The sequence below is a fragment of the Pundamilia nyererei genome, unplaced genomic scaffold, assembly GCF_000239375.1.
Source record: "Pundamilia nyererei isolate P.nyererei 1_Seehausen unplaced genomic scaffold, PunNye1.0 scaffold00518, whole genome shotgun sequence".
Classification (NCBI taxonomy): domain Eukaryota; kingdom Metazoa; phylum Chordata; class Actinopteri; order Cichliformes; family Cichlidae; genus Pundamilia; species Pundamilia nyererei.
The window spans coordinates 127,864-143,091 of NW_005187919.1; the positions used below are offsets into that span (position 1 = coordinate 127,864).

At 46.3% G+C, this 15,228-nt stretch overlaps 2 protein-coding genes across 4 annotated transcripts in view; both read left to right on the forward strand.

Moving 5' to 3' along the window:
* Positions 1-1,619, forward strand: part of spcs2 (signal peptidase complex subunit 2) — a 4,960-nt gene extending 3,341 nt beyond the window's left edge. Inside the window, exons 3-5 of the mRNA XM_005754178.2 lie at positions 126-286; positions 580-714; positions 816-1,619. Of these exons, the coding sequence (XP_005754235.1) occupies positions 126-286; positions 580-714; positions 816-1,002 (483 nt within the window). The 3' untranslated portion in view covers positions 1,003-1,619. The remainder of the gene's footprint in view (positions 1-125; positions 287-579; positions 715-815) is intronic.
* Positions 1,620-3,166: 1,547 nt separating this feature from the next.
* The window catches only part of abcg1 (ATP-binding cassette, sub-family G (WHITE), member 1), an 18,366-nt gene continuing 6,304 nt past the window's right edge, over positions 3,167-15,228 (forward strand). The window contains exons 1-10 of one of the 3 annotated variants that reach the window (XM_005754180.2): positions 3,167-3,339; positions 9,057-9,303; positions 12,118-12,235; positions 12,486-12,618; positions 12,695-12,745; positions 12,820-12,965; positions 13,509-13,632; positions 14,130-14,244; positions 14,318-14,463; positions 14,594-14,695. In XM_005754180.2, the coding sequence (XP_005754237.2) occupies positions 3,277-3,339; positions 9,057-9,303; positions 12,118-12,235; positions 12,486-12,618; positions 12,695-12,745; positions 12,820-12,965; positions 13,509-13,632; positions 14,130-14,244; positions 14,318-14,463; positions 14,594-14,695 (1,245 nt within the window). In that variant the 5' untranslated portion in view covers positions 3,167-3,276. Of the gene's footprint in view, positions 3,340-4,291; positions 4,596-9,056; positions 9,304-12,117; positions 12,236-12,485; positions 12,619-12,694; positions 12,746-12,819; positions 12,966-13,508; positions 13,633-14,129; positions 14,245-14,317; positions 14,464-14,593; positions 14,696-15,228 lie in introns of those variants that run through there. The other 2 variants (XM_005754179.2, XM_013907775.1) reach the window with 2 other exon arrangements.

Genomic DNA, 15,228 nt, shown 5'->3' on the forward strand with positions numbered 1-15,228 from the left:
GTCGACGTAATCGTGACTAGTTGACTAATCGTGGCAGCCCTAATGTGAAGGAAAGCTGCTGTTCACCTTGTTTGGCTAAACTTCATATCGATATGACCTATCTATGACCTCTGGGCCCTCTGCAGGTGCTGCTGGAGAAGTACGGTTACCTGGAGAACTTCCAGCTGGTCGACGGGCGCCTGCTGATCTGCACTGTGTCCTGTCTGTTTGCCATGCTGGCTCTGGTCTGGGACTATCTGCACCCCTTCCCCGAGTCCAGACCCGTCCTCGCCTGCTGCGTCATCTCATATCCTTCAGACGGACACATCTCACCTCTGCTTTTAAAAAAATAAGATGGTGAACTCACAGTGTGTCATATGTTAAACATGTGAGGGGAAAATGTTGAAATAAGATTCAAAATTCAGAAACGACAGATGAAAGAGAAAAACGTAAAAATGTTTTTACATATTAAAAACACCGAACGTCTCATGAATGTCACTGAAACACAAAAACAAACGTTTGTAGAAATGATTCCGTCTAATATGATGATGATGATGATGATGATGAGCGTGTTGGCTTTCCCTAACTCCTCTTCCTCACGTACTTCATCATGATGGGCATCCTCACGCTGTACACCTCCTACAAAGAGAAGAACATCTTCCTGGTGGCCATGCAGAAGGATCCAGCTGGGATGGATCCAGACCACATCTGGCAGCTCTCCTCCTCCCTCAAACGGTCAGTGAGTATGGGAATCAAACCAGCAACCCCCAGCAGTCTGCACATTTCCTCATCTGCGAAGGACTCAGAGTGGATCAGTTTGCGTCTGTGTTTTCCAGGTTTGACGACCAGTACACGCTCCGGGTGTCCTTCTCCGACGGGAAGTCCAAGAAGTCGAGAGAGGCGGACTTCACCAAGTCGGTGTCGGCGTTCTTCGACGAACACGGGACGCTGGTGATGGACCAGTTTGAGAAGAGCGTTTCTAAACTGCACGACACGCTCGCCGCCGACAAGAAGACCAAATAAAAGACGGGAAGCAAACGTGGTGTGAGTCTGCCTCCTCTGTTCCTCCTCAGAGTTCACTGGTTTCAGCGCCGGCTCCATCAGGAGCTGCCAGAGGAAACTTATTCATGCATTCATATTAAAAATCTGAAATCTGCAGTCTGTCTGTTTTTACCACCACGCTCTGAACAACCCCGGAGGTCAGCACGCTCAGCCGCAAACCGGCGGCCGCTCCTTTATTAGACAGACTCGGCAGCAGGCGGAGTCACAGGTCCGTGTTGCCCACTCGTGCTCCGAGAGTGGGAATGATCAGAAACCAGTGAACTTCAGGAGGGACAGAGACCAGAGTCAGAGGCTCAGCTCCACTCTGAAGGGTTTATTTTCCTGTCACAGCTAACTGTCACTCAGAGGTCAAAGGTCAGGTGTTCTGTCAGCAGGTTAGGAACATTTCAGCTATTTAAAAACAACCTGAGACTCAATGCGTCTTCACCGGGTCTCCAAGTATTAAAGGTTTAAGGACCGCTGTGTGACATGGCTGTGGTGGGCGGAGCCTTACGTAAGGGTCACGGAGGTGGGGAATAAGCAGCTAATGATGGCCAACGGTTTAAAAATAAAATGTGATTTTTTCAGTGTTTAAAAAAGTAAAGTTTTCGTCATTTTTTTCTCTGTGATGTGAGAATCAGTTTGAACTGCAGCAGCAGGTGAACTAACCGGCGCGTCGGCTCACAGGCTGACGTGTTGGTGCCGTACAACAGGAAGTGGACATTGATCAGACCTTTATTTTGAAAGTTTTTTATTATCAGATGCTTTCTCTGTGTTAAAAAAAACATTAAACTTGGATCTTGTTAGAGAAACATCTGGATGTGTGTCTCACTTTGAGTTCAGCTCTCAGCCCCCACAGGGTCACCTGCACAGGTGAACCCGGTCAGCAACCTCTGGGTGTGGCTTTGGTTTGTGTGGAGGTGTTTGTGGTGCAGCACCGCTGTCCGACCAGCAGGTGGAGAACTCAGGCTGACGTTCGCGTCCACAGGCAGCAGCCGGCGTGCAGCTCCAACACTGTTCACACGGTTTCTCTTAAAGAGTCAGTGATTGGACACGTGGAGGGTCTGAGCACCGTCAGGCGTTGATGAGGTTCAGTTTTCCAGCAGCGACGTCTGAACTGACAGCAAAACGATGCTGATTTCAATTTAAAGAGGGTCCTGAGTTTGATTCGCCCGCCTGGCCGGTCCATTCACAGGTATGAATGGTTGTCTGTCTCTGTGTTAGCGACCTGTCCAGGGTGTGCCCCGCCTCCTGCACTGTGGTAGCTGGGATAGGCTCCACCCCCACCATGACCCTGTTAAGGATAAGAGGATGGATGGATGCAGTTACATTTTAACCTGACTCAGTCTGCAGCACAGAGATTGAAACTAAAGTCGCTCTTTGAACTGTAAAACATTTCAGAGCTCACGACGTGAAACAATGAAATCGAAGCTTTTAAAGATTTCCTGATAAAAACATGTCAAACTCCAAACCTCGTATTTGGCTTCAGTCTGCAGAAACCAAACTGAACAAAGTTACGTCAAATAAAATCGTATGCAACATTCGTGCTGATGATGTAGAGACCGTCTGATACTCACACGTCTTCAAATGGCCTCTGAGACTCCACCCCGAAACCAAGATGGTGGCAGCTAAAATGCTCAGGGTCCAAGAGGCTGAAGCTGCTCAAACACAAAATTTATGTGAAACACAGGAGTTTTTAACCATAATGAGGTCAAACTGGTTCAAATGTAAACTGTTGGAGTCAGCCCGGCACACGGCTGCTGGGTTAGCATTAAGCTAAATAACACAGAAACAACAACAATCAGACAACCGCGTGTAAGCACGACAGGAAGAAGCCCCCAGCAGACTCAGAGGGAGCTCTGCGGTGAGTGTTTGGGATCATCGGTCTAAAGACCTTCATCATAAATGAGCGTGCTTAAATTTGGTCTGTTTTCCCGTTAATCTGACATTATCCAGGTGGCAGTGTCCATCTGTTATTTACAGGCTGTGGGTAGAGCACCTGTGGAAATTTTTTTGTTTGTTTGTTTTTAGGTTACAAACACAAATAATAAAAAAACGCTGGCAGATTATTGTACATGTTTTTAAATTGTTCTCTTTAAGGCAGCACCACTGATGTTATTCACTGCTCACAGAGAGGGGTGTGGCCACCAGACAGGGGTGGGGTTAGTGGTGAGGGGGCAGGGCCATGAGTGCAGGCTGCTGCCTGTCAGTGAGGCACTGATCAGATGTGTGTCAGAGTGCTGCTGTCTCTCGGCCATGGCCTGTCTGATGGCTGCCTGGTCCGTCCACAACCCCACTGTCACCAACTCCATCATCATGGTGAGTATGAGGACTCCAGAGGTATGATGAGGGGTGACTCTCTGTGTCTCCTGCTGGTTTAAGGAAAGGAAACAGCTTTCTAAGCAACGAGACCTGTGTGGGAATCAGCCTGAATGTGACAGTCAGCTGTGTGAGGCTCAGCAAATCTCACATGTTTGGGTTTTAAAGAAGTTAACAGTCCTGCAGCTCCACTGCACCAAGGTCAGCTCCTCAGGGAGGAAGAGGAGAGTCCTGATGATATGAGCAGAGTTCTTCTCATGATGATAATATGATTTTAACTTGAATGATACTGCGGGGTTATCCTCATCGTTTCTGTGTTCACGCACTGAAGGGGCAGTTCTGTAGTGCTGGGGTGTTAGTGCCTCTGTTGGGATTGTTTCTCTAACACAGTGACTGCCAAAACTGGAAACCTACTGCATGAAATGTTGGGCTATAGTGAAAATGGAGTCAGGGTGGACACACGGGTGATTACAGGATTTTTAAAATGAGGGGCAAATATATGTACTAAACCTAAACTTCGAACATTGCTAAATAATGCTCCGGCTTAAATCCTAAATCTGCAGGGACAAAGACTGTATATAATAGATGGCAGTAAGCACACTGAAATCACTCATTCGTTTCAGGATTCACATTTTAGCGTTTAACCACCACAGCGTTGTTTTTTACCCAGACGTAAACGAGAGGGTGGCGTGCTAATGCTAGTCAGCTTGGTGAGACTGTATGGAGCATCACGCAGATACAGATGATGCTAATTCAGTAACATCAGCCTTCGTCGACTGTCTGTGAGTACTGTACCCTCACAGCAGCGATATTATTGGTCAGATAGTATCATTAAAAAGGCTCCAAAAGGTTCAAGTGAAACTCGCAGCTACAGCCGCCTGTGTCACCATCCACCTGTCAGTCAAAAGGCCACGCCTCTGACAATGCAAACTTTAAGACTTCCTACAATTTAAACACCCTCGCAGCGTACCGTTGTTATGATGGCTGAGATTATCCACAGAGACCAAACATCATGACTCACTGCTGCCTCTGCTGGAGGAGGTGCAGTTATAATCGAGACCTCCTTGTGGCCCCTCCTAATGTCTGCCCGGGCTGTGATGATGTCACAGCACTGTTTCGGGGTGTGACAATCAAATTCCACGTGGGGGCGGGGCTCCAGTAGCCACGCCCATGACTGGAAGTTTTGAAAGTTTAGTAGCTCTCACAGAGCGGACTCGTGCTGGGAGGATAGAAGCCTTTCTCCTTTCTTAACACGTGTAAGTACATTTACTTAATACTTGAGTATAAATTTGTGGTACTTGTTCCTCCATTGAGTCTTTTACTAAGACTTTTACACACACCATGGAGAACTTGTAAAAGTGGGATGATGTTAAAATCGTACAGTTTATGGGCTGAAACGATGAGTCACAACAAAGGTTTCTCACTACTCTAAGAACTTTTACAAATCAAATGGAGGAACACATTCATCTGTTGCTGCAGGTGTCTCGATGCTCCAGCAGTACAATTGTCCGGAGGAATAAAATACAGTAAGTAAGTACAGTTTTCAGATTATACTTATGTTGCAGTCAATTTATGAGGTGATCCACAGGTACTTGTACTTCCTTTACTGCTGCACACACAAAGTTTCCTCGTAAACATCCTGAAATCTGCTGATTTCCTGAAAAGCTCTTTGTTTAGTCACATGTTTATATGTTTCTGAGCTCAGGATTATCTCTGCTCCTGTCTGTCTGGTCACAAATTATTAGTTATGTGTATGTATTCCTATTCTGCTCGAGTTTTACAAAAAGCATCACTTCCACATAGAAAAATATTCTCAACATGAGTCAGTGATGTAAAGCTGTTCATGCTGCAGTGATGAGTAATGACAGGAAAGTTATTTGGTAGTTTTTTAAGCAGACAAATGGAGACGTCTGAAAAATGTTACATGAGCCAAAAAAACAAAGATGGAAAAACTCCCAGGCAAGAAATCATTTTTGTTTTTAAATTGTTTTCTCAAATTTTGGCTGACAGGTGACATCAAACACCTGTGACCAATAATATGTCTGCTGTGAGGTTGCCGTAGTAACAAACTGAGCTCCAGGGTTAATGAGGGAAACTGTTGTTATTGATTAGCAGGTATCTGTGTCTGTAGACTGATAACTAGCTCTTAACTTAGTGCTCCTTCCTCTCATCCAAATATGGTCACTTCCTGAAAACAAGAACCAACATGGCGCAAGAGACATCTCAGGCACTGATGCTTCATCACGCGGAGTGGAGAAACCTCTGATACTGACCTTTATATTCAGTTTGTGAAGACCCGCAGATAATCCTCAATTGTAATTTAGATCTCAGTACTGAGAGTGAAGAAATCAATGATAAGGGTTACCATGGTGACCATGGCAATAGTTTTGCTGAATCACAGCAGCCGGGTGCTCAGTTTAAATCCTGCACTCAGCCTGTTCTTTAGCTCGGTGACTAAGCTCTGCCCGACAGTTACCTCCTGCTCGAAGGCAGATTAGTGCCTCGTTTGGGTCAGGTCAGTCACACATGGCCGTCCTACAGGAACAACACCGGACTAGCTGACGGCTAATCTGACAACATCCACGTCTGCGTCCAGGCCTGCTGGAAAACCTGTAGAGAATCAACAAACCCAGACAACAAACATTCGGCTCTGCAGGATGAGAGCTGACAATCACAACCAGCAGGCTCCTCAGTCAGCTTTTTAAGGAGGGTTAGAGGTTCGAAACTCTATTATCGGCGCGCTCTCACTGTACTGCACAAGGAGTTAGAAAAACAGGTTTTCATTTATTTAACCCAAAAAGTTATATTTACAAAACAAAAATGTTGAGCTCATAAAAAAAACCTAAACTCAGCCAAAGAAATGTGAAACGACTGCCCAAACAAACATAACTGACCCAAACAGGAAATGACACACAAAGGTGTATATATAATGGGCAGCACGGTGGCACGGTGGTTAGCACTGTAGCCGCACAGCAAGAAGGTCCTGAGTTCAATTCCACCATCAGGCCGGGGTCTTTCTGTGTGGAGTTTGCATGTTCTCCCCGTGTCTGCGTGGGTTCCCTCCGGGTACTCCGGCTTCCTCCCACCGTCCAAAGACATGCAACTTGTGGGGATAGGTTAATTGGATAATCCAAATTGCCACTAGGTGTGAATGTGCGAATGAGTGCGAATGGTTGTCTGTCCCTGTGTGTTGGCCCTGCGACAGACTGGCGTCCTGTCCAGGGTGTACCCCGCCTCTCGCCCTATGACAGCTGGGATAGGCTCCAGCGCCCCCCGCGACCCTGAAAAGGAGAAGTGGAAGTGGATGGATGGATGGATGGTATATATAATGGCTGATCAGACCACTATGACAAAACAACGACAACTAAACACAATCACATACCACAAAAACGATGCAGTTCAGTTTGTTAATAAACTAAACAGCAAAGAAGGAAATCAAAAACATTAAACTCAGATATCTAGTTAACTACAAAAACATGTTTAACCTCCTAAGACCCGAACTCTTCCACGGCAGCATTTTTAATTTCTCTTTGATATCTGGGCTGATTGGGACCTAATGAATGTAAAAATTACCAGATTATTTTTACCTGATTTTTATCCATCCATTAGCTTCGGCTTATCCTTTTCAGGGTCGACGGGGGCGCTGGAGCCTATCCCAGCTGTCTTATTTTTCTAAGAAAAATGAGAGCCACAATTCGTTTAAAATTTTGATAGAACAGTATCAGTATAATGCCCTCATAAGTGGATATCAGGCCCTTGTAGAGCAAAATTGAGTATTTTAGTCTAACCCAAAATGCGATGTCCACATATGTGGACGCCAGGTCCTAGGAGGTTAACTAAAGAAAATACACATTCTGCCCCCTTCAACAGGAAGTGGTGGTGTGGTCCAGTCAGCCCATCTATGTATTTAAGTTTTTTAAACACTGGCCAATATCTTTTGTCTGGCAACAAAAGATGCCAGGGATGATGGCAGGTAGGAAACCAGTAAAAGAGACAAAGATTAGTCACAATCAAACCAAAAATCAGAAATGAATTGGTATGAATATATAAGTAAACTAAATGTACGCGCTTGCGAATAGAACAAATGTGTTCAAACCAGTCAATAAACCTATTGCAAACCAAAGTGTGTGATTGTGTTTAGATGAAGGAATGAATTAAAATATGTAAGAGTTGCCCACTTTTAGTGCGGCCATGGTTTTGGCCATCACAAGAGGCTAAGCCTACGCTTGAAGCTACCGAGGTGTTCGTTGGCAGAGGTGACGCAATGCCACTATTATGAATGAAACTTGGTCCAATAACTCCAGCCATACTTATCTTGCCTGTTTAACACATTTATTGCTTTCCATCAGTTGCATTTGTTGTTCAGCAGACTCTTATCAGCGGCCACAAACCGTTTGCTCCTTCTGACCAACAACACCTGACTCTAATTACATGTGTCTACCATAAAAACATGCCATACTGTTAAAACACAAAAAGTGACCACATAAGGTAACAACAACAAACAATGGCTCCTAGAGCACTTTTTTGACCACCGACCCCTCAAAGGTTCATTGATCTCACCGCTGCACCTACAATCGGGTTACAGTCGCGAGCTAACCATTCATGCAGGAAACCCGCCTGCCCTGATGAGTGAATTCATTCAGCTTCTCTTCACACCAACACACGCTTCAATGGTTTAAACTGTAAACGCTATACACAGTCATATTTTTTTCATTCACTTTTGTGGCTCTCCAGCTGTCAGTGGTCTTCTCTGTTCTGTGCTGTTATCAGTTGCTTTACCATGAGACTTGAAAAAACAAAGATTCAGCGGAGTGAACATTGTTTAGTTCTAGTGTGACTGAGGCTTAGATTAGAGCAAGGACTACAGAAATATGTGAGTGCATCATCCAGGCGAGAGTCTGTGATACTGTGTGTACAGGACCAGCTTTACCAAAATCTGTAAGCTTTTACCAAGTCTCTGTGGTACAGCTTAGGTTCAGCTTTTATTTTAGCAACACACTGAAAAAAACATGTACACGGATGATGGATGGATGATGGATGACGTGGATGGATGATGATGTGGGTGGATGGATGATGGATGAAGTGGATGGATGATGATGGATGGATGGATGATGATGTGGGTGGATGGATGGATGATGGATGACGTGGATGGATGATGATTTTGGGTGGATGATGATGGTTGGATGGATGATGGTTGGATGGATGGATGATGATGATTTTGGGTGGATGATGATGGATGGATGATGAAGGATGGATGATGGATGGATGGATGATGATTTTGGGTGGATGATGATGGTGGGATGGATGATGGATGGATGATGGATGATGGATGGATGATGATGTGGGTGGATGTTGGATGGATGGATGATGATGTGGATGGATGGATGATGATGATGATGATCTGGACAGATGATGGTGGATGGGTGGATGGATGATGATATCGGTGGATGGATGATGGATGATGTGGATGGATGATGATGGATGGATGGATTGATGGATTGATGGATGGATGGATGGATGGATGATAATGATGATGATGATGATTATGATGATGATGGATGGATGATGATGGATGGATGGATGGATGATAATGTGGACGGATGACGGTGGATGATGATGGTTGGATGGATGATGATGGATTGATGGACCTTTTTGCTTACATTCTCAGAGGGTCAGCTATGGTTGTCTTAAGCCAGATTCCTTTTATTCACCTTCAGAATACCAACGGCCCCCCTGACCTTATGTTGGATCCCCGGACAGTTTGTCTTTGTATGGATGAGGTGGTCAACAAGCGGCTGGCTGGCAGCCAGCAGACGCCACTGCTGCAGGGACACCTGAAGAAGGTGGACAACAACCTGATGGAGGCCCAGAGGTTCTCCTCATTACCTCGCAGACCCGCGGTCAACATTGAGTTCAAAGACGTCTCCTTCGTGGTCAGAGAGGGACCCTGGTGGAGGAAGAAAGGTAGAGTCATACACAAAACAAAGATGGCAGAGGTTCAGAAAATAAACACACTGTCACTGTAAATTCAATGCCAGCTAATGCCTGAAGGGTGGAAAAAAATCCAGAGCACGATTCAGCCTTGTGTTGTAGCTGGTTTAGTCATTACAGGTCTTGAGTCACGCTCCTATAACAGCAAAAAGTATCAGGACAGCAGGAGGAGCTGGTCTGAATGCTTCTATTTTAAAAGGCTTCCACAGAGATGTGGATCAGGCCAACCTAAGACTGACTAAAGACAGTCACAGTGACCATTGACCTTTGAACACCAACATCAGAGCCGCCCTGAACCTCACAGAGATGCTGAGTCTGCAGAACGCAAGAGAAGATCTGACATAAATGCTTCTGACCGACTCATAAACCCACAAATTTAATCTCAGACGGCTTCACATTTTATAGCCCTGAACAGAAAAAGTATATTCACATGTATATGTATGTGTGTGCATAGATCTATCCATCTGAGGGCTTTATTTGTCCAGTTGGAGAGGTCGAAGGTGATGGCCGACCTCACAGGGTTCATGTCATTCTTTTGACTTTTTATTGTTAATGATGGGCTGTGCGTCAGCAGGCAGCCGTTGGGTGCTCTCGGTTTGGCTGCTGTGTGTTTGTGCGCTCGCTGGATTAGCGGCTGTAATCTGTTAATCTCAGCTGGGTCTTCTGCTGTAAATAGCTGCAGGTCAGATTGGAGGACGCGCCGTCGCTCGCTGCCTGAAAATAAAGACGCAAGAACAAGAAAACAAGCAATGATGTCACCGCTCGTGAACCCGCCCACATCTGAGCTCTGCTCAGGCTTGAGAATGGGTCGGATTGTTATTTTAGGGAATCCCTTCCCATGATACACAGGGTGTTTCTTCTTCACTCACTATGTGTTAATATTCAATTTTCAATTCAATTCAATTCTATTTACACAGCTCCAAATCACAACAACCGTTGCCTAAATCCACTTTAACTTTAAATCCTACTGTAAGGTCGACCCTACAATAACACATACAGAGAAAAACCCAACAATCATATGACCAATGTGAGCAAGCACTTTGGTGACAGTGGGAAGGAAAAACTCCCTTTTAACAGGAAGAAACCTCTGACAGAACCAGGCTCAGGGAGGGGCGGGGCCATATGCTGTGATTGGTTGGGGCGAGAGAAGGAAGACAGGATGCCGGAGGTTTCTTCCTGTTAAAAGGGAGTTTTTCCTTCCCACTGTCACATAGTACTTGCTCATAGAGGGTCATTTGATTGTTGGGGTTTTCTGTTTTCCTTCTATCATTGTACGGTCTTTACCTCATCTTACCTCTGATTGGTCCTGAGCAAGAAAATGAACATAGTGCTTGTGTAAAGCTGTGCCGGGAACCTCTAGCTGAAACTAGATCTGTTAGAGACTCTGATAGCCTCAGGTTACAGACCATTATTATGGAGCTCAGCCAAACTCTTTGTTCATATTAGAAAAGCTGAGTTTCACTGAGAACATTTCACACCTGCTCAGGTGCACGAAAACAGCGTGCACCTGAGCAGGTGTGAGTTTGAAAACATTTACAGGTTTTCTATTGTAATTTTCACACAAAACCTTTGATTGGTTCTTTGATGCTTTTCAGGCCAACAGAATCTGTTAACATGCGATCACATGTTATTAAAAGGCCAGAAAGATAAATCCATGAAGCAGAGTTGCAGATGAAGACGTGAGGGTTGATGTAATGGGGCATGTACGAGGCGCTAACAGGCTAGAATAGTTGTAATAGCTGTCTTTCTGCTCTTGGTCGTGGCCCCCGAGTACCACCCGTTCTCCATCATGGACTTCAGGGAGAAGTCCATGTGTTCTCTGGTTTGAAGGATGTTCAGCTTCAGGTTATTTTCTGAGCACCAGCAGGACAAGTTCTCTACCTCCACCCTGTACGCCGTCTCATCTCCATCAGAGATGAGCCCAACCACAGCAGTGTCATCGGCATACATGACGATTGGCTGGTGGGTTGGTGTACAGTCATGTGTGGTACTGAGTTGAGGACGTTCATCTGGGTGTACAGTGTGCGGAGGTAGTGTTGGTCAGATTAAATCTAATAATCTCATTAAAGCGCGTTTAGCCTCTGTGTGTAACGTGTAACACACTCCTCAGTTTTAATAACGACAACCTCAGAAACCTGGTCTCTGAGACAGGTTTTCAGGTGTCAGCACATTCTTCATGGTTTCTCAGCCCGGCACACACGTTCTTACATGTGTGCTTCACTGTGTTTCAGTCATGAGTGACTGTTTGCTTTGAGACTGTGAAACTTGTGGATAAGTCTGATGCTGAGCTCACTGTGAGGACAAAACACTAACAGCAGATTACTGAAGATGTTTTCATGATTGCTGCAGGGTTTTTGGACTCACGCTGATGTAAATGTTCTGGTTGGTCACACTATGATCAGGGTAGCTGCTCGGAGTAAGTGAGGGACAGCTGAAGGGTTGGGAGGGTCTCTGATGGACCTGCAGATGTGCTTCAGACATCTGCAGGTCCAGGAGAAACGTGGTCTGTTTCGGGACGATGCACGAGCCTCACCGAGTTCCGTAACTGACCTGAGTACAGTCCAGACCGTCGGCACTGAAACATCAGCAGTGAGCCTTTAGGATGAGCGGGAGTGTTTGTTTTTTGCACAGAAGCCGAGCGGCTAAAGTGTGAGAGCAGCTGCTGGTCTGCATGAATGAGAGAAAAACTCCAAACTGATGGGAAACCTGAGCCGAGAGTTCGAGCACAAAGAGCGGCTCTGTGAGCGGCTGGGAAACCTGCACATTGATTGTTTCTGTTTGCCTCAGGTTACAAAACTCTGCTCAAAGCCATCTCTGGGAAATTCACCAGTGGGGACCTGGTGGCTATCATGGGGCCCTCAGGAGCCGGAAAGTCCACGCTCATGAATATCCTGGCCGGGTACAGGTGGGTGCATCCATCAGGGCGGAGATGATGACTGAGTGTGAGGTTGAGGTCATAGCGCTCTCAGCTGCAGATGTTTTAAAAATGTTTTCAGATCATGTTACATCTCAGTCTGAGAGCTTTACCGCATCCTCACATCGGCCTGCTGTACCTCTGTGTGTGTCAGTAAATGCTAGTGAAGAATCTGATTACTGATTGCAGGTCAGTGGATCTGTCCAGAGCGCGCTCAGTGCACGTCTGTCTTTGCGTACAGGGAGACGGGGATGAAGGGCGAGATCTTGATCAACGGGCAGCCCAGAGACCTGCGCTCTTTCCGGAAGGTTTCCTGTTACATCATGCAGGACGACATGCTGCTGCCTCACCTCAGTGTCCAGGAGGCCATGATGGTAGGTGCTGCTGAGCCTCAGCGTTCAGCCTACTGCAGACCGCAGTAATCGCAGACCCTGCTCTCTGTTTCTGCAGGTGTCGGCCAGCCTGAAGCTGCAGGAGAAGGAGGAGGCGCGCAGAGACATGGTGAGCCGATCGCTCCTGGCCTCCCTGATCTCAGACTCTACCCTCAGGCTGAACTCGGATCTCTGCTCCTTCAGGTCCGGGACATCCTGATGGCTCTGGGTCTGCTGGAATGTGCTCAAACCAAGACGTCTCACCTGTCGGGGGGGCAGAGGAAGCGGCTGGCCATCGCTCTGGAGCTTGTCAACAATCCGCCGGTCATGTTCTTTGATGAACCCACGAGGTAAGAAATCAGGTTGACCTCCAGGTCCTCTCCGTGGTTCATCCCAAGCTGGCAGAAGGTCACAGAAGGTCGGATATCAGTCCTGACCACGGTGCTCTGTCCTCAGCCAATGAAAAGCAGCTGAACCATTCCACTCAGTCAGCTCAGTCTTCCTAACCAACTTTAAATCTTTGCACTAAAGCAATTTTTGAATCGCGCAGGCTGAACGCTTTTAGAGCCTTTCAGACTGTGCAGACTCATTTTAAACGTTATGCCTGACACATAGGATCATGCAGGGAGACCTGTGGTTCGACTCCTGGTCCCGCCACTCACCTGTGTGAAATGGTTTCGCTGCCTCAGAGATCAGTCGTGCCAAAGCACAGCTGTTTTATTTTTACTTGACTTATTTCAGACGTTTGATCAAAACAAGCTGTACTTCAAATTCTACATGTGAGTGATGTTTGGTCATGTTTCTGCTTCATGCTGAGCTTCTATGAAGGTGTGTGTGTGTGTGTGTGTGTGTGTGTGTGTGTGTGTGTGTGTGTGTGTGTGTGTGTGCATCAGTGGCCTGGATAGCTCGTCATGTTTCCAAGTGGTGTCTCTGCTCAAAGCTCTGGCTCGAGGAGGACGGACGGTTATCTGCACCATCCACCAGCCGAGCGCAAAACTGTTCGAGCTCTTCGACAAGGTGACCCTCCTCCACGTTACACTGACTCACTGCACCATCTAGTGGTGTAAACTGGTATCACATGAACGTGTGGCTGGACAATGCACAGAAGTGTTAGCAGCGGTTCTTTTTCTGAAGATCTGAAACAGTTTGAAATATTTATAGAAGCAGCTCTAATGTCAGAAGCAATAAATAAATGATTACATTTCCTTCAGTGGGTTAGAGGGTCATCTGCTAATCAGTGTGTGAGGGGGGCAAAGAGCTTTTAAAGGGGATAAAATCAAGTTTGTGTAGAGGAGTAAATGTGGTGTAAAGAAGCTTCGAGTGAGCACTTGTAACAGTTTGTATGATGGGGTGAAATCCGTTTCCTCCTGCTCAGGTTTTAAGGATGAGAGAAGAACAGGAAGTGCTCTACAAAGGTGTTTGGAGCTGAAAACCTTGGTGTGGGTCCACAGAATGATAAGAAACATGATTCAGTGCGGGTTTCACTTGTGTCTGTCTCTCTGTGTGTGTTTCAGCTGTACGTGCTGAGTCAGGGTCAGTGTATCTACAGGGGACAGGTGTCCAGTCTGGTCCCGTACCTGAGAGACCTCGGGCTTAACTGCCCCACGTACCACAACCCCGCTGACTTCGGTAAGACTCGCCCGGCGAGCTGTTCCCACTCGGCCGTCGCAGCGTCAGACTCACTGATGGGTTCTGTGCGCAGTGATGGAGGTGGCATCCGGAGAGTACGGGGACCAGATGATCAGGCTGGTGACGGCAGCTCAGGAGAAGAAGTGTGAGAAAGACCACCAGCCCGAGCTCAACGGAGACAGCACCCTCCACCCCTTCCTGTGGCAGCGCACAGAGGAGGTAAAAAAACAGCACGCCCTCTGCTGTGATTGGTTGATGAGAGGCAGGTTTTCGCTTTACCTCCTGTGAATGTTTCATGACGAATGAGTCCTTTGAAAATCAACATGTACCTGTGATGATCTCCCGTCAGGAGAGCTCATCGTCTGAAGGCTGTCACAGCTTCTCTGCTAGCTGCATGACGCAGTTCTCCATCCTGTTCAGGAGGACCTTTCTCAGCATCCTCAGAGACTCGGTGACAAACACCTCCGTACACGTCACCTCAGATTCACACAGATGACACCATTTTTCCATCACTCTGACATAACAATTATCATTACCATTTATACTGGTGTGATAAAGTGTTTGCCTCCTTCCCAATTTTCTATTTTTTGTATTTTTGTTATGTTTTAGATCAAACAAATTTAAATATTAGACAAAGATAACACAAGTAAACACAAAATGCAGTTACTAAATGAAGGTGTTTATTTTTAGAGGAAAAATATCCAAACCAAGTGATGGCCCCCTAAACTTAAAAACTGGTTTGGGCCACCCTCAGCAGCAACAACTTCAGTTCAATTCAGTTTTATTTATACAGCTCCAAATCACAACAACAGTTGCCTAAATCCGCTTTTTACTGTACGGTCGACCCTACAATAATACATGCAGAGAAAAACCCAACAATCATATGACCAATGTGAGCAAGCACTTTGGCGACAGTGGGAAGGAAAAACTCCCTTTTAACAGGAAGAAACCTCCGGCAGAACCAGGCTCAGGGAGGGGCGGGGC